This window comes from Dendrobates tinctorius, unplaced genomic scaffold, assembly GCF_039654945.1.
Source record: "Dendrobates tinctorius isolate UK_male_01 unplaced genomic scaffold, ASM3965494v1 ptg000107l, whole genome shotgun sequence".
NCBI lineage: Eukaryota > Metazoa > Chordata > Amphibia > Anura > Dendrobatidae > Dendrobates > Dendrobates tinctorius.
Window position 1 is genome coordinate 32,109,314 of NW_027361775.1, and position 25,723 is coordinate 32,135,036.

Consider the following 25,723-nt stretch of genomic DNA (forward strand, 5'->3'; position numbering starts at 1 on the left):
TGTCTCCTGGTCTCGATAAGCAGGAGACACAGATGAGAGCTGCCTTCAGCCGTCAGTACCTGGGAACAGCGCGAACAATACCGCTTGTTCCAGGGGCCAGTGCGTGTCACGCTGATGACACATGGAGATCATCCGAGCGTCATCAGTGTGAAGTGCGTATTTTGTCTATGCTGCGCAAAAACAAGCTTGACATGTATGCGGGTTTTTCGCACAGACACAAGGGCCGTGTGAAAATCCTGACATGTGAACACCAGTCAATATAATGGGTGTTCGTATTTGTGGCCCTTAAAAAACAAACTGCATATGGACACAAAAAACGGATGTCTGAAGGCCTTACGTCTACGGGAACTTTTATAGCATCTTGCTCTAAATCGATTGGCATTTAAGCTGTGATGAAAAGTCACAATTTTTAAGCTACATGGAGTGAAAAATTGCTTAAAGTACGGCCAGATTAATCAAAGCTTTTATGCCAGAATTCAAAACAAAAACTTTGGAAAATTGCAACGTTTTAATACAACTTGAAGCTGCTCTAAAATTTGTGACTTTTGGCATTCTCTCACTATTTTTGACAAGAGGCGGCGCTTAATACACTACAAATCTTACTTCAGAAGGAACAGGTACACCTGGGGGCCCAAGCCACTCATCGGACGCTTATAATTCATTAGGAACCATATGGATTAGTAGCTTTGCAATCCACCCCCTGATAAAGATCAATATGAAAATCGTTGGTCTTCATTAATTGGAGCCAATGTGTTTTTTTTTTCTTTTTGCCACTTTTTTTCAAAAAGATGGTAAAATTTGACTTTTTTTTACCGTGTATTCTGAAAATTGCAGCAAAAAAACTCGATTGCAAATGCAATGTCCAAACACAGCTTGAATAAGGAATATGGAAAAAGAAGCACAAGGCATTTCAAGGCTGAAAAAAGCTCCAAAAATGGACACTAAATTAACAGAAGGAGAAAAAAAGTGCCCCATGAACCATGAAATATGCAAAAAAGTGAACATACTATTTCCACAGCGTACCTGTCGGTTCTGATTATAGCTGTGCCCTGATAGAGCACAGCTGAAGAAACATGAACCCACTACAAAGAAATAAATAGCAGGCAAGCATAGGATAGGTTCACACAGTTACTTGATGTGGATTTTGGATCGGATACGCTTCAAACATCACATCAGAGCATATTCAAATAGTATTTGATCGGCTTTTAGATGTGGATTTTGAAGTGGATCTGCTTGAAAATCCACCTCAATATACATCAGTTGAACTTAGCCAATAGGCTTGCTTCAAGCACAACTAAGCTAGACTTATAAAGGCTTCACACATCCAATAATCACAGTCCGAGTACGGGGTGCAAAATATGGACTATTCGAGGGTCTTCTGACCCAAACGCATTTATTTTATAGACATATGGCTGTCAAGTTCAGACTGGGAGATCGATGGCCAGTCCGTATATTGTCATCCATACTTGGACCATGAATATCAGATATGTGAAGCCAGGAATACAAGATCAACCAACATTGCAACATTGAAAAGAGATACAAGAAGCATCTGTTAAGTCTCTGGGAAATTGGCAGTAATGTACTCTTATCCCTTCAGATTTATCATTGTACTTTTATTTCTGAAAAAAAAAAAATCCATTTAAATTTAAATGACTAAAGATGAATATTATTTGATAAGTAAGAAGCTTTTATATTACATCTTTCCTGCTAAATTTTGTTCAGAGGAGGAAGAGTTAAGAAGCACGTATAAAAAAAATCAGATTTGCTGCAAATGGACAGCTAGCGAGATACAGTACAGCGTTCCCCCTGCTACGTGTCAAAAGCTTTGTATTAAACAGAAAGTCAGCTATGAAAAGATAAGCGGCCCTGGTAATAATATTACATTAGAGAGTAATGGAAGTGATATCACTGCAGACATTGAACAGGTGGTGGGCCGTGTGTCTGCACAAAGAGACCCCACTATGATTCTGCACACTGTGCATAGCCGGGTGGGTACATTATAGGGCAAATCCTATTACTCAGCCAGTTGTATGGAGGGCTGTGTGAGTATATGGAGATACACTCACCGATATAGCCTCATCTATCCAAAACTCCGAGGGGGCTCGCTGCCATTTCCATTTCTTATTTTATTAGTCCACATTGATTTTTTTCTACAATGATTTTTCTTAATATCTACAATCAATAAAGTATTCACTTTCTGCAGTATTTCACCCTCTTTCTAAATTTTCCTATTTGTAGTCACATCCCTGTGAATAATGTACAAGGTTATCCTAGAATGGTAAAAGATCTACAGATCATATTGTACTATTTATAATACACAAAGAAAAATGGGGATAAAGAAAAGGAAAAAGATGGTTCCATTGGACCGAATACTTTTACACCCAATTCTTCACATGAACATTAACAGCAATATACCCTGTGTGTTTGTACAGAAGTGTTATCTAAGCATTCTCTAATTTAGGTCACTATGTAGGGAGGGGGAGGAGGGGAGCTGTGTCCATCGCCTATTGTGAATAATGGATAACTCACTGTGCTACCTTTCACTGTATTCCTATCTGTGATGAGACGGACATGGCTTAAAACTCTTTTTTACAAATGTAAAAACTGTTATTTTTTATTACATATAGATAGTGATAAGCAAAATTGGAAAAAAAATATATTAATTGAAAAAACATAATAATATTTAAAGTTATTTAAAAAAAAAAAAAAAAAAAAAAGCTGTTATGGCTCGAAGACTTTGTAGTTTTTCAACAGCTGGAGAGCTGCAGGTTGGTAATAATAAACACACAATATTAGTAAGGGCGGATTATGGAAAGTGGGCACAATGAACCCAAGTCTGACATTCACATAGCATTGAAGAAGACATTTCTCTCACCTGGTGAAAGATGAGTGCTTGAGATATAAATCCCCAGCTATGACTGGGAGACAAGTAGTGTAGACACAGGAGCAGGAGCAACATGAACACAATGCTGGCAGAGGCATAGATGGCATTGATGAGGAACATCATGGTCACACAACCTAGAATCCCCAGGATGCAGGTATACCAAGTGAAGTAGCGAAATGTTGGCCTGTGTAAGTGGAGGGAAAAAAATATAGATGAAGAATGGGTGGAGACTTTAAACCAGTTCATAAACACTGCAGATATAACATTTTCCATGTTTTTCCCCTCCATACAATTCAAGTGTTAGTAGAAACGATGACTAAATGGGGGATAACCCACACCTCGCTGTTTGTCTCAGGGACACACAACAATCCTAGGTTAATTTCCTGCTAATCTTGGTAAAGTTAATGGTGTCAGTCAACTTGTCCTGCAAGTAAAAAGCCCTCGCGCATGGCTACGTTATAGGAACGATAAAAAAACAGTTAATAAACTAATGCTCACAAAAAAACAGAAAGTCACCTATTCGTGTGTTAAAGTAGCTATCAGAAGCCATCATATCAGGCTTGATTGAGTTGTCCGGGAACTTTATATTGATGGCCTATTCTATGCCTAGGGTCACATCCGAGAGAATAGGGATTATTATGCAAATCACGCTCTGATCAGAGTTTGATTAATGTGTGATCACAGTGTGCTCCGATTCTATTGGATGAAGAAAAAAAAATTCTCAAACTTCTCCAATGTACCAGTCAGTGGTTATTGGACTGCACTCAGATGTCATCCGAGCGCAGTCCGATGTTTTCCAACTTGGATCAAACTCGGGCATGCTGTGGTTTTTTTTCCCCCTGGATCAGTTCGGTCCAAGGAAAAAAATTGCGATCAGACGTTTTTGTTCACCATTTCCAGGTGCTGGCGGTGGCCGGATGTGCGGAGTTGCTGAGCAAAACTACACAGCTCCCTCAATGGAATAGTGGCCGCAGCTGGGTGCTGCACAGTCACCCTCTCTCTAAATATAAATTAGGCTAACGGTACATTTGTGGAGGCTAAACAAGCACGCCCATCAAAGTTTTCATCCTCTGAATATATTGCAATCAAATTACATAGCACTGTGTACTTAATAATAATATTTATACATTACCATTGATTTCCATGGTGCTGTACATGAGAAGAATTGGTTATTTTGCCTTTCTACCCAGCTAATTTAAATCTTTTCAGTTAGGTCTATGACATCATGTGACCCCTTCCCCACCTTGTAATTTTCCATTTTTAGGCTCTTGTTTTTTTAACCCCTTCTTCCCAGACTCATAACTTTTTTTTTTTATTTTTTAGCCAATATAGTAGTATGGGGGCTTATTTTTTGAGGGACGAGTTTTACTTTTGAATGATACCATAGATTTACCCACATTGTGTACTGGAAAATGTGACAACAATTTGAACGAGGTGAAACTGCAAAAATAAAGCGCAATTTCACAATAGTTTTGAGTGTTTTTTTTAGTTACCATGTTCACTAAATGTACAGCTGACCTGCCATTATGATTCTCCAGGTAAGAACAAATATGCAGACACCAAACACGTATTGATTCTTTTTTATTTAAGTGGTGAAAAAAAGGTCGCCATTTTCCGAGACCTGCAGCGTCTCCAATTTTTGGGATCTGGGGCAGGGTGAGTGCTTATTTTTTGCGCATATGAGTTTACATTAAGAGAATTTGGTGCAAATCACAGTTTTAAAAAAACAAAAACTAGACAAAAAATGGTGTAAACACATTAATGTATCAGACCAATGTTTCCTATCTTGCCTAATGGTGAGCCCTGTGAACTTTCTCCTTCTTCGATATTGTAGATTCTCTCTGCACAATGAGCACCACTATGCACGCAGCAGTGAAGTGCTGGAACATGGACGCTGCCTGGAGTTGCACGAGTAGTGCCGGTCACTTGTCTTGTCTATCAGCGAGACTTTACTCAGTGGAAGCCACATCCAAAAACAAGCGCACCAGAATACTAAACCTAAGGCTAGTTTCACATTAGTGGTTTTTAGCGCTGCGCTTCGTGTGCACTAGAAACGCATCATGCGTTTGCTTTTTTTAGGCGCATGCGTTTCAACCAGTTTCTAGCCATGTTAACTCTTAAAACGCATGCGATTTTAAACGCAGCCGTGAGCATGAGTTTTTTTTACACAGGTTGGACAGACCAAAAATGCAACAGGCTGCGTCCGGCGTGCCTAGGCGCAAACTAAAAAAAAAAACGCATGCGCACAAAAACACGTGCAAACGCTAGACCATGCGCCCCCATGTTAAACATAGGGGAGCATGGCGCATGCGCATGGACGTGCAAGATGCGCTAAAAAACACTAGTGTGAAACCAGCCTAAATTTTACAAATATCCATTGAAATAATGGTGATTTCCATGGTGCAGCGAGTATCCGGGCAGAGGATTTGACGTCTGTTCCTTATAAATCCCACAAGGCTGGAGCTTTCTGGCATTAAATAAACTGAAGACTACATTTATGCTCATGAGAACATCATTCTATGTGAGGAGCTGACCACAGCATGTGCTTCTCTAGCAATAAGTAATAATGCCGCACTTCACATGGCGCCTGATAATAAAATCTTCATTTGCATATTTTAGCACCAGCCGTGCTAGCAATAATCTCATGATTATATAATTAAGACTCATCTTTATCTGATTTTTTTCCTTTCCTCTTTTTAATTCAGACATCATTTGACCCTTCTACATATTTCCTTCGCTGTTAGCTCATTCAGAGACTGTAATGCTCCTAAACATCTCTAAAACATCGATGTGATTTATCGATAAAATGTCTCCCCGTAGATCCCAGTAAAGTGCTCCACGGCATCGTTTATAGGACTGGTGGGAATGTGTCAGAAATGCATCTGGGGACAGAGACATGAAAAAAATGCTATTGGCTAAAAGTCGGACAATGCTATATGAACATACTGCATTTTATTGTTTGATTTTTGTACTTCGGGATGAAAAAATAATTGCAGATGCAAGCTGCCCCATAGAATAACACTTGTTCCAGTGCTATGCGATGCTTTACGCTCGTGTGACCCCGATCTAAGAGTAAGGTCGGGGTCAGACATGCGAGAAACTCGCATCTCAATACCCGGCACTGCCGCCGGCACTCGGACCGGAGTGTGCGGCTGCATAGAAAGACATGTAGCCGCACACTCCGTCCCGAGTGCAGGTGGCAATGCCGGGTATTGAGATGCGAGACTCGTGTGAGTTTCTTGCATGTCTGACCCTGGCCTTACTCTTAGATCGGGGTCACACGAGCGTAAAACATCGCTTAAAGGGCGAGCGCATGAAAAATTGTCCGAGTTTTATCCAGAAAGCTAGGATCATTGTTTCTAATTTTCATCTGGGTGTCATCCTTGTTCCTGCTTTTCACGTGTGTTATTTGTGTGTGATCCGTTCTCATGAAACTACATTAAAAAATGTACATGATCAAAGTGAGTTTCCTAGGTTTATAATATTAGAAATCTATCTGGAAAAATCGGATGCCACTCAAATATTCGCTACGGGATCGATTTCTTTCACGCACCCAAAGACTTGAAAGAGCGCTTCTCATCTGAGACTAGAATGAAAGAAGTGCATGCTGCAAGAAAAGACTTGCTCATCTGGACAGCAGTGTTGAACAGCATGGGTCAGTGTGCTGTCCGAGTGGCATCAGATTAAACACTGGATAGCGAGTGTCCAAATTATGCGCTGAGTCCAAAGTCAGAGACAGGCGCGGTGGACCGCTCATGGTGTGAGCTGCTGACGGAGAGTTCTTCTTTATCTGAAATAATTTGATATGATTGGTTTAGACAACTCCCCGCCTCATCGCGACTCACACATAATTCATTTTTGGCATATGGTCCACAAAGATACAAAGATTATGAAGCAAAATCACAATGCGTGAGGTAAAGCAGCAAACAAAGGTCAAACCTTGACAAATGACTTGGCCTTCATTCATGCAATAATGCTGAAAAACACATAAATCCTAACTTCCATGAAGACTTTATTTTGTCAGTTATTTTCATTGGTCTTGGCAATGTATTGTTGATTTATATGGAACTACCTAGTTGGAGACATCTTGTGCACTGTCCAGTCTCTGCACACGTTGAGTATTTGAGTTTTTACCTCAGGATTTGTAAGTAGTGATGAGCGGACATGCTCCGATAATGTCTTATCCAAGCATGCTCGGGTGTTATCAGAGTATCTTGGGTGTGCTCCTAATATTTATGTTCGAGTGCTCAGGGCTGCATGATTTGCAGCTGCTAGACAGCCTGAACACATGTGGGGGTTGCCTGTTTGTTAGGGGATCCCCACATGTGTTCAGGCTGTCTAGCAGCTGCAAATCATGCAGCCCTGGGGACTGTAACATTATATAGGAGCACTCCCAAGATGCTCTGATAACACCCGAGCATGCTCAGATAAGATGTCATCCGAACATGTTTGCTCATCACTATCTGTAAGCCAAAACCAAGAGTGGGTGAAAAAGCCAGAAGTGGTGACGTGTTTCTATCATACTTTTCCTCTGACTGTTCCACTCCTGGTTTTGGCTTACAAATACTGGTGTAAAAAAACCTCACCAAATACTCAGCTGACAACCTATATTCTGAAGGTAAATTCCACCTGAATAGAAGAGAATTTGCTTCGCTGGTAGAAAGAATCCTATTATTTAAACTAGGCACACGGGCGGAGAATTAGGGTATGTTTCCACGGTCAGGAAACACTGCGTGTTTGACTCTGCGTACAGCCGCAGCGTCAAACACGCAGCGTCCAGATGTTACAGCATAGTGGAGGGGATTTCATGAAATCCTGTCTCCACTATGCTGTAAAAGATGCAGGCGGCAGACCCGCATAACGGACATACGGCATGCCTTTCCAGAACGCAGAATGTCTGTTTACAATGCGGTGACACTCCGTCATCGCACCGTAAGTTAACCATAGACTATCATTAGTTGCAGTAAAACCTCATCTAATGATTAGTGACATGCGTAGTAACTGCATAGACGCAGCTTACTACGCATGTCTACTAATTTAAATAAAGTTCTTAACTATCCTGCCGTGTTATCGCGAGAACTGCCGTGTACATGACCAGGGGTTATCTCCGGTCACTAGGTTAGTTTTCACGGAGGTCACCTACAATCACCTACAAGCTCTGCTATATCCGGATGTCATGCATCCAGATGTAGTAGAGCTGGACTTGTTGCGGGACACTCGTGATTAAATGGATTACGTCGGAACAGGAAGTATTTGTGTTGGTTTGTTATTTTATTTTCCGGTGATTGATGGCTTTGCTTGGATTTGGACGTGCAATAAAAATATGGAAAACTGTGTAGTGTTTTATTTCATTAAAATACTTTTCTCTGGCTGTGTCTTTTTTTAACTCTTTAACTATAGGATTAATAATGGATAAGTGTCTTTTTGACACCTCCCTATTATTAACCAGGCTTAATGCCACCTTACAATCAAAAGTGACATTAACCCCTTATTACCCCATATGCCACTGCTAGTGGGAAAAGAAAGGCTAAGCGCTGGAATTGGCGCATCTTAGAGATGCGCCGTTTCTGGGGCAGCTGAGAGCTGGTGTTTGTAGCCAAGGGGGTCCAATATCCATGGACGCTCTCTAGGTTATGAATATCAGCCCGCAGCAGTCTGCTAAGCCTTTCTGGCTATAAATTATCAGGGGACCCCACATCATTTTAGGGGGGGGCCCTATTTTAATAGCCAGAAAGGCTAGCTGCGGGCTGATATCCATAGCCTGGGAACCTCCCTGGGCATTAACCCCTTCCCAGGCTATAAACATCGGCCCCGGTCATCGGCTTTCCCTCTCTGGCACAGAAAATTGCGTGGGAGCCCAAGCCATTTATTTAAAAAAAATATTTATTTATTTAAAAAAAAAAAAGAAAAGGAAATTACATTACATATTAGTCCGGGGTCAGACATGAGAGAAACTCGGATGAGTCTTGCATGTCAATACTCGGCACTGCCGCTGGCACTCGGACAGGAGCGTGCAGCTGCATGTTTTTCTATGCAGTCGCACGCTCCCGTCTGATTGCCGGCGGCAGTGTCGGGTATTGAGGTGCAAGATTCGTGCAAATCTCTAGTAAAGTGTGACCCAAGCCTAACACAGATTTTTTTATATCTATAGCTAGATACAGTTAGCGATAGATATATCTGTCTATCAATAGATAGATAGATCTATAGATAGATAGATGTATAGATAGATAAATCTATAGATAGAGGTATCTATAGAAACATAGATATATTTATAGATAGATATATCTATAGATACACAGATATATTGATAGATACATAAATCGATAGATAGATAGATAGATCTATGTATCTATAGATATATGTATGTATCTATAGATAGATATGGGATATATCTATCCCATATCTATCATCTATCTACCTATGTATCTATCTATCTATCTATCTATCTATCTATCTGTGTGTGTAATGGAGTGTGGGTTGGACAAATTTTAAAAAGGAGGTTGGACCAGAAATGACATCACAAATCTTTTTTTTCTTTTGTTAAATAATATATCTTTATTTAGCTTACAAAAAAACTAATACAATCCGCATGAAAAAAACGCATGAAAAACGCAGGTGACCTGCCAGTGACCTTATGTGCAGGTTTTACCTGCGTCAAATCCTGAGCAAATACTGAGCCAATCCTGACGGTGGAAACATACCCTTAGGCAGCAAATAAAATGCAAGATAGGTTAGGCAGGGGTGAGACTATATTGGAGAGTGGAGCTGTTGAGGGGCGAACGAATTTGGGGGGTGGATAGATCCACGTGTTACAAACTAACAGTGAAGGCAAATCTGCCCCAAAATTGAAACAATTTGCATACCTGCAAAATAATGCCAAAAACTGAACAGAAAATTAAAGTGTATGCTTACAAATGCCAGGAGACTGGCATGCAAAGTTCAAGAGCTTGAGGCTTGGTACTGGAGGAACACACTAATGTGGTTGGTGTTTCTGAGACATTGTTGAACTCTTCATATGGTTTAAATCTTTCTGGTTTTATGCTCTTTTGGAAAGACGAGGCAAATATTGATATTAAACTTAGTGTGAAAGAGGCAATGGGGGAGAAAGACTGCAAGGAAGCTGAAACCTTATGGGTAGAATTTCAGATGGAGGTATAATGCTGCTATAACCTATTTTTCCCCCAATATCACTGACCGAGGGACAGCTACGCATATAATAGAGGGAGCGGGCTGGTGGTGATTACGGTAGATTTTATCTACCCAGATATTGACTAGGGTCATAGTTCTGCTCCAACGGTAAATTCCTCAGCTTGTTGCAGGGTTATTAATGGACCAGTTTGTTGAAGACTCGACAGGAGGCGATGCTGTGTTTTGGTGTGATCAATTCTAACATTTCAGAGCTTATTTGAAATGTCACTTTTTGCTAAAACCTTCGTACAAGTGATCACAATATCATTCCATTTTGCTTACACTGTAAAATATGTTCTCATGCAGGAAGGGAAAAACACTACATTTTACATTTTCACGGTTTAAATTTTCACTTCAGGACACTGATTGGGAGCAGCTAATGTCATAGTGATAAATGACAAATGAGAGAGCTTTACATCTATAGTGGTCAATCAATGCAAAATGTATTCCTATAGGCAACAAGTATAGAAGAAAAACATGAAAAACACAAAAAGGCTCACATTGACTAAAAAGGCATTCCGAATACATGAATCTGAGCGGTCAGCTCTAGTATTTAAAAAAAACAAAAAAAATAAATCGTTTAAAAATGATTTTAAAAAGAGCTGAAGGGAATCTGTAAAAAAAAGTAATAAAATCAGCTAAAATAGAAAAAGGAAAGGCAGATAGCCAAAGTAAGCAGGACAATTCCAAATAAACTAATTATCTAAATATAAGAAAAAAGGTCTGCATAGATGAGTCTCCTAAATAATGGTAAAGGTCACGAGAATCAAGAAAAAGCAGAATAACTAAACAGATTCTTTAACTATGTATATACTAGAGTTGATACAATGGCGATCTGCGGACGATAAGGAGGAGAACACATGGCATTACATCTTGTCTATGTGTATCAATCCCTTGAAGGTGTTAAATGGATGATTCTGCTAAGGCACGTACATAGGAGTACCCAGCAGGTGATTGGATGATAAACCTGGCAAGTCAGGGGGCCATAGCAGGGGAAGATTAGGTTTTCTGCCCAGTGAACAGCCCCTGATTGGATGCAGGGGATTGTAAATATAGAGGAAGCGGGGGTAAAAAGAGGGGAGAGCTGGAAGCCCGGGTTCGACGTTAAAAGTTTTCCCGGGGAACTGCTGACGGATGAACTGAAGAAGATGGGCTAAGATGGAGCCATGGTGTGCCCACAGAGATGCCTGGAGTCCTTGCCACGAGATGCTGTCGGTACGGAGGATGGAATGCGTGTGAGCGGTGACCAGGAAGCAGGGAGCGATAACACTACTGGAGTGATCCCAGGTGAGATAACATCATCGGGAGGCACAGACAAGCGCAGCGACGTGCAACTGAAGAAAAGGAAGATTAACTTTTCACCTTCACCAGTGAAAGGGACCAGGACAGTAGAGGAAAAAAAAGATGATGGAGAGCAGCAGTGGGAGGTGCTTCAGGTCAGCATGTCAGTCAGGATTCGGTGGATCACAGGCTTCATGAAGCCTTTGCTGGTCGTGGGGTAGATGGCATGCATGCTGGAGTCAGCCCTTCAGGCAGACCTGCACACAAAAAGAGAAATAGGGTGGTGAGTACAACTCCTCCCAGAGCTAACTTCCAACTGCCTCATCAGAGTTATCTAGATTGTCAATGCCCTTAAAGGGTATGCTTACCCCCCCCAAATCAGACCAGTTGACTTCTGCTAAGGCCCCGTTACACACAACGATGTGCCAGCGATCCCACCAACGATCCGACATGGACGGGATTGCTGGGACATAGTTAGGCTGATCGCTTTTGGCCTGTCACATAGACAGAAGGCCCCCGTCACACACAGCGAGATCGCTAGCGAGATCGCGGATTTTGTGACGGATCAGCAATCTCTCCAGCGATCTCGCTGTGCATGCATCAGCGACCGCCCCCCCCGCCGGGTATCGCTGATCGTGCAGGATCGTCCTGGGCCATTTTTTGATCGTTGGTCTCCCGCTGGCCAGCACGCATCGCTGTGTGTGGTAGCGGGAGACCAACGATCAGTGATGTTGGGAGCTGGTATCTAGGGTAAACAGCGGGTAACTAAGATCCACGCGGCTTTTGGATACCCGCTGTTTACCCTAGATACCAGATTGCTCGCTGGTCCTGATTGCTGGTGAGTCAGTCAATCTTCTAAGGCCACAGAGGATTGGAGCACCTTGATGAGGGCCTGAAAGGATCGGCAGGGGAGCATGACTCTATAGTGACGCCTAAAGCCTCATATGCGAAAGCGGTGGAGGAGACGTGCTATAAAGACGTCATGACCTTTGCGGTTTCCCTGTTAGGTTATCATTTCACAAGGTCTGTAAAGGAAAAGATCTGGGGCAACTAATTTGCTGATTTATTGCCATTGATGCCAGCATCAAGAGTTTTTATATAAAATAGAAAGTCAAGAGGATAAGGATAGGCGCAGACCTATACCTAGGTCATTTAACAACTGGCTGCAGGCGTTTTGCATACATGCTAGCATCATAGGAAAAAAGTCCTCAAAAAATGTTCATGCTTATTTCAGCATGTAAATATAGTCTTAGAAGCATGCAACAATTTCAGTGGCTTTAGCTGGTATTTTAGACAGGAAATAGCAGCGTACCCATCACTTAAATGGAGAGTTAAGGATGTGGGTCTCTGGTTGAATTTAATGCTTCTGTCGGGTAATTTGCAGAGGCCCCAACCGAAACAATGCATAGAGTGATTACCTGCTTTGCATTTACTGAGGCCCAAAGCAAACGGCCTAATTCATGTAAATATAGACATGAATGTTCCTTTTGTGGAGGGGAGCATCCAATAGAAAGATGCTTTAAAAAAGCGAACTTGCCAGGTAAGCCCTCCACAACGGAATACCTTAACAAAGGAATAGACCCAGTAAAGCTGGAGAATATGTTAATATGGCTAGAGCGCTATCCAAACCACAAGATGGCCAAACTACTAATAGATGGTTTTTCGGAAGGTTTTGTTGTCACTCCTTTTACTGGCCTCGGTCGTGTTTAGATAAGAAATTTAAAATCCCATGCCACATCTAGCAGCCATAGATTACAGATGTGTCAGGTTATAGATTCACATCAACTCTAATACATACCAAAGAGGAGAGAGTGGCGGACGTAGTAGTTCCCATTGCTCATTAAGGGGTTCTCCAGGGAGATAAAAATGTATTCACAACCACAACTATACAGGATTATATCCACAGAAGTGCTTTCAATTGTAACAGTATCAGATATTTAGAACTACTCACTGTAACAGATGTTGCTGCCTAGTGCTCCCCTTCCTTTCTGGGATGCTACATCACAGACCCCATCTTGCATTTAATGCAAGCCACAACCCTGGACCAAGCCTGATGTCTTAAGTGCGGATTTGTAATGCCATTCCATTGTTGGTGCTCTGGCTGCCAACCCTGTGATTTATACCTGCTTCTTCACAGCTTGTCTAGGACCGTCACAGATAAGCTGTGCAGCTGCAGACTGCATCTCTCCCATCATCAACACTGCTCTCCCTCCCACCATACAATGGTACTTTTTATTTTCAATTGTTGCAATTTTGGGTGCTTAGAAATAATTTTTACTTTGCCTGAAATCTTCCCAGATTGTGTTAGAAAGGTGTAGAAGGATTTTCAGAACCCTAAACACTGTTATTTATCACACGTATCTTAATACTTTGTAAAATACCAAGAAAGTTGTTGAACGAATCAATTACACATAATAGTTTTGGTACAAAGCATTTACTTTGTTTTTGTGCATCAATGTTGAACATAATTTTGGCAAAATTTGATAAATACTAAATATGGGAAAATCAATTGATAGGACTCAGGTCCATCAGCCAGATCAGCAATCTGTGACCACTGGACAGGAGGCCTGCACATTTCCATTATTCCCAGCTCTTCTTTTGGTTAGCTGGGCTGGTGCGATGTCATCACTGTGGTGTGATACATAAATGAAAAGAAGAGCCCGGAAAGCTGGAAGGTAAGGAAAGTCGCAGACCTTCTGTACAGTGGTCACAATGGACTAGAGATCTGAGAATTGATTTTCTCATCTCTAGTAAATATCTTCATCTCCACTGTGTGAAGATGATATTTTAGATTTGCTGGCACCAAAATGTTCTGTCTGCTGCATATTCTGCAACTCTCAAAACAAAAGTAAGGCCTATTTCACACAACCACGCCAGCTTTACATCTGCAAAAAAGACTGTTATCCATGTACTGTCTGTTTTTCTTCACTTACCCATTAACTTGAATGATAAAGTACTGTCCGAAGAACACCCCAGAGTAGGTGATATCTGGTTTTTATATGGACCATCAGTAGGCAAACAATAAAACCTGACATGTGAATAGCCTCATTGAATATAATGTGTCCATTTGCTATTGACGGCGAACTCTAATGTCTGAAATAGGCCTCAGTCAGATGTCCGTTATTATCATACGAGTCCTGTGTTTTTCACAGATAGAACAGGTATTCATTCTAAGTAAACATAACTGTAAAAAAAAACCTAATCAATGAGAGGGGTAACACTTCATAAAGCAGAAATACATAATGACCATTGACCGTTGCCCCCAGAAGAAGTCAAGAGCAAGACGCGCGTCTGGTTGAAGGGACGCGGGACTCTTTTGTGGACGCCATTCTAGGTAAAAACTAACTCTTTCAAACCTTTGCTTATGTTCATTGACTACACTTGGCATCCGTTTTCCACACTTAGCACTAGTGTTTATGAACTGCACTTTACCTTAGTCTATACTAATAGAATAAACTGCTACTATAAAGGTTAAAATTATGCTAGCTTCATAACAAAAGCTATTTTATGCATCATTCTGCGTCCTTCCTTGGCACGCGGCACCTCATTTTATATATTCTTTCTGTTCTTAATGTCATTATTCAATAAATTTATATTTTTATTCTCTTTGCACACTTCTTGATCTGAGCTTGTCCTATCAATCTCATCAGTCTTTATGTATTTATTGTAGTCTATGGGCATGTTTTTGTCGATTTTTTTGCAGTATGAAGTGTTTAACCCCCCCATGCCCCCAGATATGATAGTTTTTAACCCCTTCACTACCAAGGGTGGTTTGCACGTTAACTACCGGGCCAATTTTTACAATTCTGACCACTGTCCCTTTATGAGGTCATAACTCTGGAACGCTTTCATGGATCCTGGTGATTCTGACATTGTTTTCTCGTGACATATTGTACTTCATGTTAGTGGTAAAATTGCATTCAAATAACTTGCGTTTATTTGTGAAAAAAACGGAAATTTGGCGAAAATTTTGAAAATTTCGCAATTTTCCAACTTTGAATTTTTATGCCCTTAAATCACAGCGATACGGCACACAAAAAACTTAATACATAACATTTTCCACATGTTTACTTTACATCAGCACAATTTTGCAATCAAAATTTTTTTTTGCTAGGAAGTTATAAGGGTTAAAAATTGACCAGCGATTTCTCATTTTTGCAACACCATTTTATTTTTAGGGACCACTTCACATTTGAAGCCACTTTGAGGGGTCTATATGATAGAAAATACCCAAAAGTGACACCATTCTAAAAACTGCACCCCTCAAGGTGCTTAAAACCACATTCAAGAAGTTTATTAACCCTTTAGGTGAGTCACAGGAATTTTTTGAATATTAAAAAAAAAATGAACATTTAACTTTTTTTCACAAAAAAAATACTTCAGGTTCAATTTTCTTTATTTTACCAAGGGTAACAGGAGAAATTGGACTGCAAAAGTTATTGTGCAATTTGTCCTGACTACGCTGATACCTGATATGTGGGGGGGAACCACTGTTTCGGCGCATGGCAGAGCTCAGAATGGAAGGAGCGCCGTTTGACTTTTTCAATGCAAAATTGGCTGGAATTCAGATCGGACGCCATGTCACGTTTGGCGAGCCCCTGATGTACCTAAACAGTGGAAACCCCCCCAAGTGACCCCATTTTGGAAACTAGACCCCCCCAAGGAACTTATCTAGATATGTGGTGAGAACTTTGAACCCACAAGGGCTTCACAGAAGTTTATAACGTACAGCGGTACAATTAAAAAATCATATTTTTTCCACAAAAATGATCTTTTCACCCACAATTTTTATTTTTCCAAGGGTAACAGGACCCTAAAAGTTATTGTGCAATTTGTCCTGAGTACGCTGATACCCCATATGTGGGTGTAAATGACTATTTGGGCGCATAGCAGAGCTCGGAAGGGAAGCAGCGCCATTTGACGTTTTTGGCTAGAATTGAGATCGGACACCATGTCGCGATTGGAAAACCCCTGATGTACCAAAACAGTGGAAACCCCCCACAAATGACACCATTTTGGAATCTAGACCCCCCAAGGAACTTATCTAGATGTGTGGTGAGAACTTTGAACCCCCAAGGGCTTCACAGAAGTTTATAACGTACAGCAGTACAATTAAAAAATCATATTTTTTCCACAAAAATGATCTTTTCACCCTCAATACTTATTTTTCCAAAAGTAACAGGACCCTAAAAGATATTGTGCAATTTATCCTGAGTACGCTGATACCCCACATGTGGGTGTAAACCACTATTTGGGCGTATGGCAGAGCTCGGAAGGGAAGCAGCGCCATTTGACGTTTTTGGCTGGAATTGAGATCGGACACCATGTCGCATTAGGAAAGCCCCTGATGTACCAAAACAGTAGAAACCCCCCACAAATGACACCATTTTGGAAACTAGACCCCCCAAGGAACTTATCTAGATGTGTGGTGAGCACTTTGAACCCCCCAGTGCTTCACTGAAGTTTATAACGTCCGGGCGTGAAAATAAAAAAATCGTATTTTTTCCACAAACATGATCTTTTAGTCCCCATTTTTTTATTTTCCCAAGGGTAACAGGAGAAATTGGACCCCAAAAGTTGTTGTCCAATTTGTCCTGAGTACGCTGATACCTCATATGTGGGAGAAAACTACTGTATGGGCACACGTCGGGGCTCGGAAGGGAAGTAGTGACGTTTTGGAATGCAGACTTTGATGGAATGGTCTGCGGGTGTCATGTTGCGTTTGGAGAGCCCCTGATGTACCTAAACAGTGGAAACCCCCCACAAGTGACCCCATTTTGGAAACTAGACCCCCTAATGAACTTATCTAGATGTGTGGTGAGCACTTTGAACCCCCCAGTGCTTCACAGAAGTTTATAACGACCGGGCGTGAAAATAAAAAAATCGTATTTTTTCCACAAACATGATCTTTTAGTCCCCATTTTTTTATTTTCCCAAGGGTAACAGGAGAAATTGGACCCCAAAAGTTGTTGTCCAATTTGTCCTGAGTACGCTGATACCTCATATGTGGGAGAAAACTACTGTATGGGCACACGTCGGGGCTCGGAAGGGAAGTACTGACGTTTTGGAATGCAGACTTTGATGGAATGGTCTGCGGGTGTCATGTTGCGTTTGGAGAGCCCCTGATGTACCTAAACAGTGGAAACCCCCCACAAGTGACCCCATTTTGGAAACTAGACCCCCTAATGAACTTATCTAGATGTGTGGTGAGCACTTTGAACCCCCCAGTGCTTCACAGAAGTTTATAACGACCGGGCGTGAAAATAAAAATATCGTATTTTTTCAACAAACATCATCTTTTAGTCCCCATTTTTTTTATTTTCCCAAGGGTAACAGGAGAAATTGGACCCCAAAAGTTGTTGTCCAATTTGTCCTGAGTACGCTGATATCTCATATGTGGGAGAAAACTACTGTATGGGCACACGTCGGGGCTCGGAAGGGAAGTAGTGACGTTTTGGAATGCAGACTTTGATGGATTGGTATGCGGGTGTCATGTGCGTTTGGAGAGCCCCTGATGTACCTAAACTATTGAAACTCCCCACAAGTGACCCCATTTTGGAAACTAGACCCCCCATGGAGCTTATCTAGATGTGTGGAGAGCACTTTGAACCCCCAAGTGCTTCACAGAAGTTTATAACGCCTGGGCGTGAAAATAAAAAAAACATTTTTTTCCGCAAAATTATATTTTTGCCCCCAATTTTTTATTTTCCTAAGGGTAACAGGAGAAATTGGACCCCAAAAGTTGTTTTGTAATTTGTCCTGAGTAGGCTGATACCCTACATGTGGGGGTAAAACACTGTTTGGGCACATGGCAGAGCCTGGAAGGGAAGGAGCACCATTTGACTTTTTCAACGCAGAATTGGCTGGAATTGAGATCAGACGCCATGTTGCCTTTGGAGAGCACCTGATGTGCCCAAACAGTGGAAACCCCCAATTATAACTCCAACCCTAACCTCAACACACCCCTAACCCTAATCTGAGCCCTAGCCCTAACCCTATCCCTAACCCTAACCCTAGCCCTAACCCTAGCCCTAACCCTAACCCTAACCCTAACCCTAGCCTTAACCCTAGCCCTAACCCTAACCCTAGCCCTAACCCTACCCTAACCCTAACCCTAGCGGGAAAATGGAAATAAATACATTTTCTTTTAGTTTTATTATTTTTCTCTAACTAAGGGGGTGATAACGGGGGGTTTGATTTACGATTTATGGCGGTTTTTATGTTTGGCGGCTGTCGCACGCTAAAAGACGCTTTTTATTGTAAAAATAGTTTTTGCATCACCACATATTGTGAACTATAATTTTTCCATATTTTGACCCACCGAGTCATGTGAGGTCTTATTTTTTGCGGGACGAGTTGACGTTTTTATTGGTACCATTTTCGGGCACGTGACATTTTTTGATCGCTTTTTATTCCGATTTTTGGGATGCAGAATGAACAAAAACCAGCTTTTCATGAATTTCTTTTGGGGGGTGCGTTTACACCATTCCGCGTGCGGTAAAATTGATAACGCGTTTTTATTCTTCGGGTCAGTACGGTTACAGCGATACCTCATTTAGGTCGTTTTTTTATGTTTTGTCGGTTTTTTGCAATGAAAACAATTTTATATAAAAAATAATTATTTTTGTATCGCTTTATTCTGCGAGCTATAACTTTTTTATTTTTTCGCTGATGATGCTGTATGGCGGCTCGTTTTTTGCGGGACAAGATGACGTTTTCAGCGGTACCATGGATATTTATATGCGTCTTTTTGATCGCGCGTTATTGCACTTTTTGTTCGGTGGTATGATAATAAATCATTATTTTTTGCTTCGTTTTTTATTTTTATTTTTTAAGGGGTTCGCTAAAGGGGTTAACTAATGGGACAGTTTTATAGGGCAGGTCATTACGGACGCGGCGATACCAAATATGTGTACTTTTATTGTTTTGTTTTTTTTTTATTTTCAAAAAATGGATTTATTGGGGAATATTTTTTTTTTTTTTAACTAATTTATTTAGCGATTTTTTTTAAATTATTTTTAACACTTTTTTTTTTTTTTTTTTACTTTATTACCTTGTCCCAGGTGGGACATCACTGTCCTGTGACAGATCGCTGATCTGTCACATCACAGATCACTGTGACAGATCAGCGATCTGTCACAGGCACTGCTGCAGACTTCCTCATGCCTGCGCTTTGCAGGCACTGAGGAAGCCAGCTTCCTCAGGCCCCCGAAGGCCCCCGTCGCCATCTTGGATTCGGGGGCCTGGAGGAAGGGAGTCCCCCGCAGCAGCGCTGCACATTGCGCTGCCGTGGGGGGCTCAGGGAAGCACGGAGGGAGCCCCCTCCCTGCCGATGCTTCCCTTTAACCCCCGGTACACCGCGATCGCGTTTGATCGCGGTGTGCAAGGGGTTAACGTGTCAGGGGCGGTCCGTGACCGCCCCTGACACATTGTGCCGGGTGTCAGCTATGATAATTAGCTGACACTCGGCCGCGATCAGCGGCGCTCACCACGTGGGCGCCGCTGATCGCGATGACGTAATATTCCGTCCATGGTAATTAGGTCCATGGTCACATGGACGGAATATTACGTCAATTGTAGGTAAGGGGTTAAATCAGTTTGCAGTATTCATGATCTGATTTTCACAGAGCATTTGATAGGAGTAGCTTTGAAAATCTTGTAAAAAAAAAAATGTTTTCATATGGTAAAAACAGATGACACACGGATTGTAAAAGCTGACACATGGACCAAAAAAATCTAGCACCCTGAAAAAAAATAATTATATATATACAGTTGTGGCCAAAAGTATTGACACCCCTGCAATTCTGTCAGATAATACTCAGTTTCTTCCTGAAAATGATTGCAAACACAAATTCTTTGGTATTATTATCTTCATTTAATTTGTCTTAAATGAAAAAACACAAAAGAGAATGAAGCAAAAAGCAAAACATTGATCATTTCACACAAAACTCCAAAAATGGGCAAGACAAAAGTATTGGCACCCTCAGCCTAATACTTGGTTGCACAACCTTTAGCCAAAATAACTGCGACCAACCGCTTCCGGTAACCATCGATGAGTTTCTTACAATGCTCTGCTGGAATTTTAGACCATTCTTCTTTGGCAAACTGCTTCAGGTCCCTGATATTTGAAGGGTGCCTTCTCCAAACTGCCATTTTTAGATCTCGCCACAGGTGTTCTATGTGATTCAGGTCTGGACTCATTGCTGGCCACCTTAGAAGTCTCCAGTGCTTTCTCTCAAACCATTTTCTAGTGCTTTTTGAAGTGTGTTTTGGGTCATTGTCCTGCTGGAAGACCCATGACCTCTGAGGGAGACCCAGCTTTCTCACACTGGGCCCTACATTATGCTGCAAAATTTGTTGGTAGTCTTCAGACTTCATAATGCCATGCACACGGTCAAGCAGTCCAGTGCCAGAGGCAGCAAAGCAACCCCAAAACATCAGGGAACCTCCGCCATGTTTGACTGTAGGGACCGTGTTTTTTTCTTTGAATGCCTCTTTTTTTCTCCTGTAAACTCTATGTTGATGCCTTTGCCCAAAAAGCTCTACTTTTGTCTCATCTGACCAGAGGACATTCTTCCAAAACGTTTTAGGCTTTTTCAGGTAAGTTTTGGCTATCTCCAGCCTGGCTTTTTTATGTCTCGGGGAAAGAAGTGGGGTCTTCCTGGGTCTCCTACCATACAGTCTCTTTTCATTCAGACGCCGACGGATAGTACGGGTTGACACTGTTGTACCCTCGGACTGCAGGGCAGCTTGAACTTGTTTGGATGTTAGTCGAGGTTCTTTATCCAACATCTGCACAATCTTGCGTTGAAATCTCTTGTCAATTTTTCTTTTCCGTCCACATCTAGGGAGGTTAGCCACAGTGCCATGGGCTTTAAACTTCTTGATGACACTGCGCACGGTAGACACAGGAACATTCAGGTCTTTGGAGATGGACTTGTAGCCTTGAGATTGCTCATGCTTCCTCACAATTTGGTTTCTCAAGTCCTCAGACAGTTCTTTGGTCTTCTTTCTTTTCTCCATGCTCAATGTGGTACACACAAGGACACAGGCTGAGTCAACTTTAATCCATGTCAACTGGCTGCAAGTGTGATTTAGTTATTGCCAACACCTGTTAGGTGCCACAGGTAAGTTACAGGTGCTGTTAATTACACAAATTAGAGAAGCATCACATGATTTTTCAAACAGTGCCAATACTTTTGTCCACCCTCTTTTTTATGTTTGGTGTGGAATTATATCCAATTTGGCTTTAGGACAATTATTTTTGTATTTTTTCATTTAAGACAAATTAAATGAAGATAATAATACCAAAGAATTTGTGTTTGCAATCATTTTCAGGAAGAAACTGAGTATTATCTGACAGAATTGCAGGGGTGTCAATACTTTTGGCCACAACTGTATAATATATACTGCTCAAAAATATAAAGGGAACACTCAAATAACACATCCTAGATCTGAATGAATGAAATATTCTCATTGAATACTTTGTTCTGTACAAAGATGAATGTGCTGGCAACAAAATCACACAAAAATCATCAATGGAAATCAAATTTAGTAACAAATGGAGGCATGGATTTGAAGTCACACACAAAATTAAAGTGGAATGTAATGTGCTTAAAACAAGTCAAAATGAGGCTCAGTATTGTGTGTGGCCTCCACGCGCCTGTATGACCTCCCTACTGTACAACGCCTGGGCATGCTCCTGATGAGACCGCAGATGGTCTCCTGAGAGATCTCCTCCCAGACCTGGAATAAAGCATCCACCAACTCCTGGACAGTCTGTGGTGCAACGTGACTTTGGTGGATGGAGCGAGACATGATGTCCCAGATGTGCTCAATCGGATTCAGGTCTGGGGAACGGGCGGGCCAGCCCATAGCTTCAATGCCTTAATCATGCAGGAACTGCTGACACACTCTAGCCACATGAGGTCTGGCATTGTCCTGCATTAGGAGGAACCCAGGGCCAACGGCACCAGCATATGGTCTCACAAGGGGTCTGAGGATCTCATCTCGGTACCTAATGGCAGTCAGGCGAGCACATGGAGGGCTGTGCAGCCCTTCAAAGAAATGCCACCCCACACCATTACTGACCCACTGCCAAACCGGTCATGCTGAAGGATGTTGCAGGCAGCAGATCATTCTCCACGGCGTCTCCAGACTCTGTCACATGTACTCAGTGTGAACCTGCTTTCATCTGTGAAGAGCACAGGGCGCCAGTGGCGAATTTGCCAATCCTGGGGTTCTGTGGAAAATGCCAAGCCTCCTGCACAGTGTTGAGCTGTGATTACAAACCCCATCTGTGGACCTTCCTCATGGAGTCGATTTCTAATCATTTGTGCAGACACATGCACATTTGTGGCCTGCTGGAGGTCATTTTGCAGGGCTCTGGCAGTGCTCTTCCTGTTCCTACTTGCACAAAGGCAGAGGTAGCGGTCCTGCTGCTGGGTTGTTGCCTTCCTATGGCCCCCTCCACGTCTCCTGGTGTACTAGCCTTTCTCCTGGTAGCACCTCCAGCCTCTGGACCAGGGGTCCTCAAACTACGGCCCGCGGGCCGCATGCGGTCCTCCAAAGACTTTTATCCGGCCCCCCGCCAGGCCGACTTTGAGCTCATGAACTGCACTGCAGTTCAGTGCCGGCGGGCCGTGTAATTGCAGGCGGGACGAGGTGCCGAGGAAAGGCGTTGCGCAGCCCTCCCGCAGCACAGTGCACAGAGACGACGTGATTGTCATCACGCCGCCTGCGCGGTCTGATGATGTCACGCCGCCTGGGCCTGTGCCGGAAGAAGACGGAGACGAGCGGGCACCTCTTCAGAGCAGTGCGGGGACATAGGTGAGTACTTTTTTTTTTTTTTTTTTTTTTAATAGGCCGGGTCCTATTGGGGACATTGTCCTGCCTAATGGGGACCTGTGCTACCTATTGGGGATATTTTCCTGCCTAGTGGGGACATTGTTCTGCCTAATGGGGACCTGTGCTACCTATTGGGGACATTTTTCTGCCTAGTGGGGACATTGTTCTGCCTAATGGGGACCTGTGCTACCTATTGGGGATATTTTCCTGCCTAGTGGGGACATTGTTCTGCCTAATGGGGACCTGTGCTACCTATTGGGGACATTTTTCTGCCTAGTGGGGACATTGTTCTGCCTAATGGGGACCTGTGCTACCTATTGGGGACATTTTTCTGCCTAGTGGGGACATTGTTCTGCCTAATGGGGACCTGTGCTACCTATTGGGGACATTTTTCTGCCTAGTGGGAACATTGTCCTGCCTAATGGGGACCTGTGCTACCTATTGGGGACATTTTTCTGCCTAGTGGGGACATTGTTCTGCCTAATGGGGACCTGTGCTACCTATTGGGGATATTTTCCTGCCTAGTGGGGACATTGTTCTGCCTAATGGGGACCTGTGCTACCTATTGGGGACATTTTTCTGCCTAGTGGGGACATTGTTCTGCCTAATGGGGACCTGTGCTACCTATTGGGGACATTTTTCTGCCTAGTGGGGACATTGTTCTGCCTAATGGGGACCTGTGCTACCTATTGGGGATATTTTCCTGCCTAGTGGGGACATTGTTCTGCCTAATGGGGACCTGTGCTACCTATTGGGGACATTTTTCTGCCAAGTGGGGACATTGTTCTGCCTAATGGGGACCTGTGCTACCTATTGGGGATATTTTCCTGCCTAGTGGGGACATTGTTCTGCCTAATGGGGACCTGTGCTACCTATTGGGGATATTTTCCTGCCTAGTGGGGACATTGTTCTGCCTAATGGGGACCTGTGCTACCTATTGGGGACATTTTTCTGCCTAGTGGGGACATTGTTCTGCCTAATGGGGACCTGTGCTACCTATTGGGGATATTTTCCTGCCTAGTGGGGACATTGTTCTGCCTAATGGGGACCTGTGCTACCTATTGGGGACATTTTTCTGCCTAGTGGGGACATTGTCCTGCCTAATGGGGACCTGTGCTACCTATTGGGGACATTTTTCTGCCTAGTGGGGACATTGTTCTGCCTAATGGGGACCTGTGCTACCTATTGGGGATATTTTCCTGCCTAGTGGGGACATTGTTCTGCCTAATGGGGACCTGTGCTACCTATTGGGGACATTTTTCTGCCTAGTGGGGACATTGTTCTGCCTAATGGGGACCTGTGCTACCTATTGGGGACATTTTTCTGCCTAGTGGGGACATTGTTCTGCCTAATGGGGACCTGTGCTACCTATTGGGGATATTTTCCTGCCTAGTGGGGACATTGTTCTGCCTAATGGGGACCTGTGCTACCTATTGGGGACATTTTTCTGCCTAGTGGGGACATTGTTCTGCCTAATGGGGACCTGTGCTACCTATTGGGGATATTTTCCTGCCTAGTGGGGACATTGTTCTGCCTAATGGGGACCTGTGCTACCTATTGGGGATATTTTCCTGCCTAGTGGGGACATTGTTCTGCCTAATGGGGACCTGTGCTACCTATTGGGGACATTTTTCTGCCTAGTGGGGACATTGTTCTGCCTAATGGGGACCTGTGCTACCTATTGGGGATATTTTCCTGCCTAGTGGGGACATTGTTCTGCCTAATGGGGACCTGTGCTACCTATTGGGGACATTTTTCTGCCCAGTGGGGACATTGTTCTGCCTAATGGGGACCTGTGCTACCTATTGGGGACATTTTTCTGCCTAGTGGGGACATTGTTCTGCCTAATGGGGACCTGTGCTACCTATTGGGGATATTTTCCTGCCTAGTGGGGACATTGTTCTGCCTAATGGGGACCTGTGCTACCTATTGGGGACATTTTTCTGCCTAGTGGGGACATTGTTCTGCCTAGTGGGGACCTGTGCTACCTATTGGGGACATTTACCTGCCTATTGGGGACCTGTGCTGCCTATTGGGGACTACTATGCTGCCTATGGGGGACTACTATGCTGCCTATGGGGGATTATGCTGCCTATGGGGGATTATGCTGCCTATGGGGGACTACTATGCTGCTTATGGGGGATTATGCTGCCTATGGGGGACTACTATGCTGCTTATGGGGGATTATGCTGCCTATGGGGGACTACTATGCTGCTTATGGGGGATTATGCTGCCTATGGGGGACTACTATGCTGCTTATGGGGGATTATGCTGCCTATGGGGGACTACTATGCTGCTTATGGGGGATTATGCTGCCTATTGGGGACATTTACCTGTCTATTGGGGACTGGCAAGGCTGCATTGATAGGCACTGATGACATTGCAATGATGGGCAGTGCAGTCTGTATGTCTCTGTGTGGGTAATTTTATTTCTGGTGTAGTTTTTGTAGAGCTGTATATATATTGGTATTTTACTAATAGCGATTTTGAATCTCTAGGAAACAATGACATCGAGAAAGAGAA

At 42.8% G+C, this 25,723-nt stretch overlaps 1 protein-coding gene across 1 annotated transcript in view; it reads right to left on the bottom strand.

Moving 5' to 3' along the window:
- LOC141100699 (solute carrier family 12 member 9-like) overlaps nucleotides 1–25,723 on the bottom strand; it is a 393,180-nt gene that overhangs the window by 76,773 nt on the left and 290,684 nt on the right. Inside the window, exon 10 of the mRNA XM_073589335.1 lies at nucleotides 2,876–3,068. Within this exon, the coding sequence (XP_073445436.1) occupies nucleotides 2,876–3,068 (193 nt within the window). The remainder of the gene's footprint in view (nucleotides 1–2,875; nucleotides 3,069–25,723) is intronic.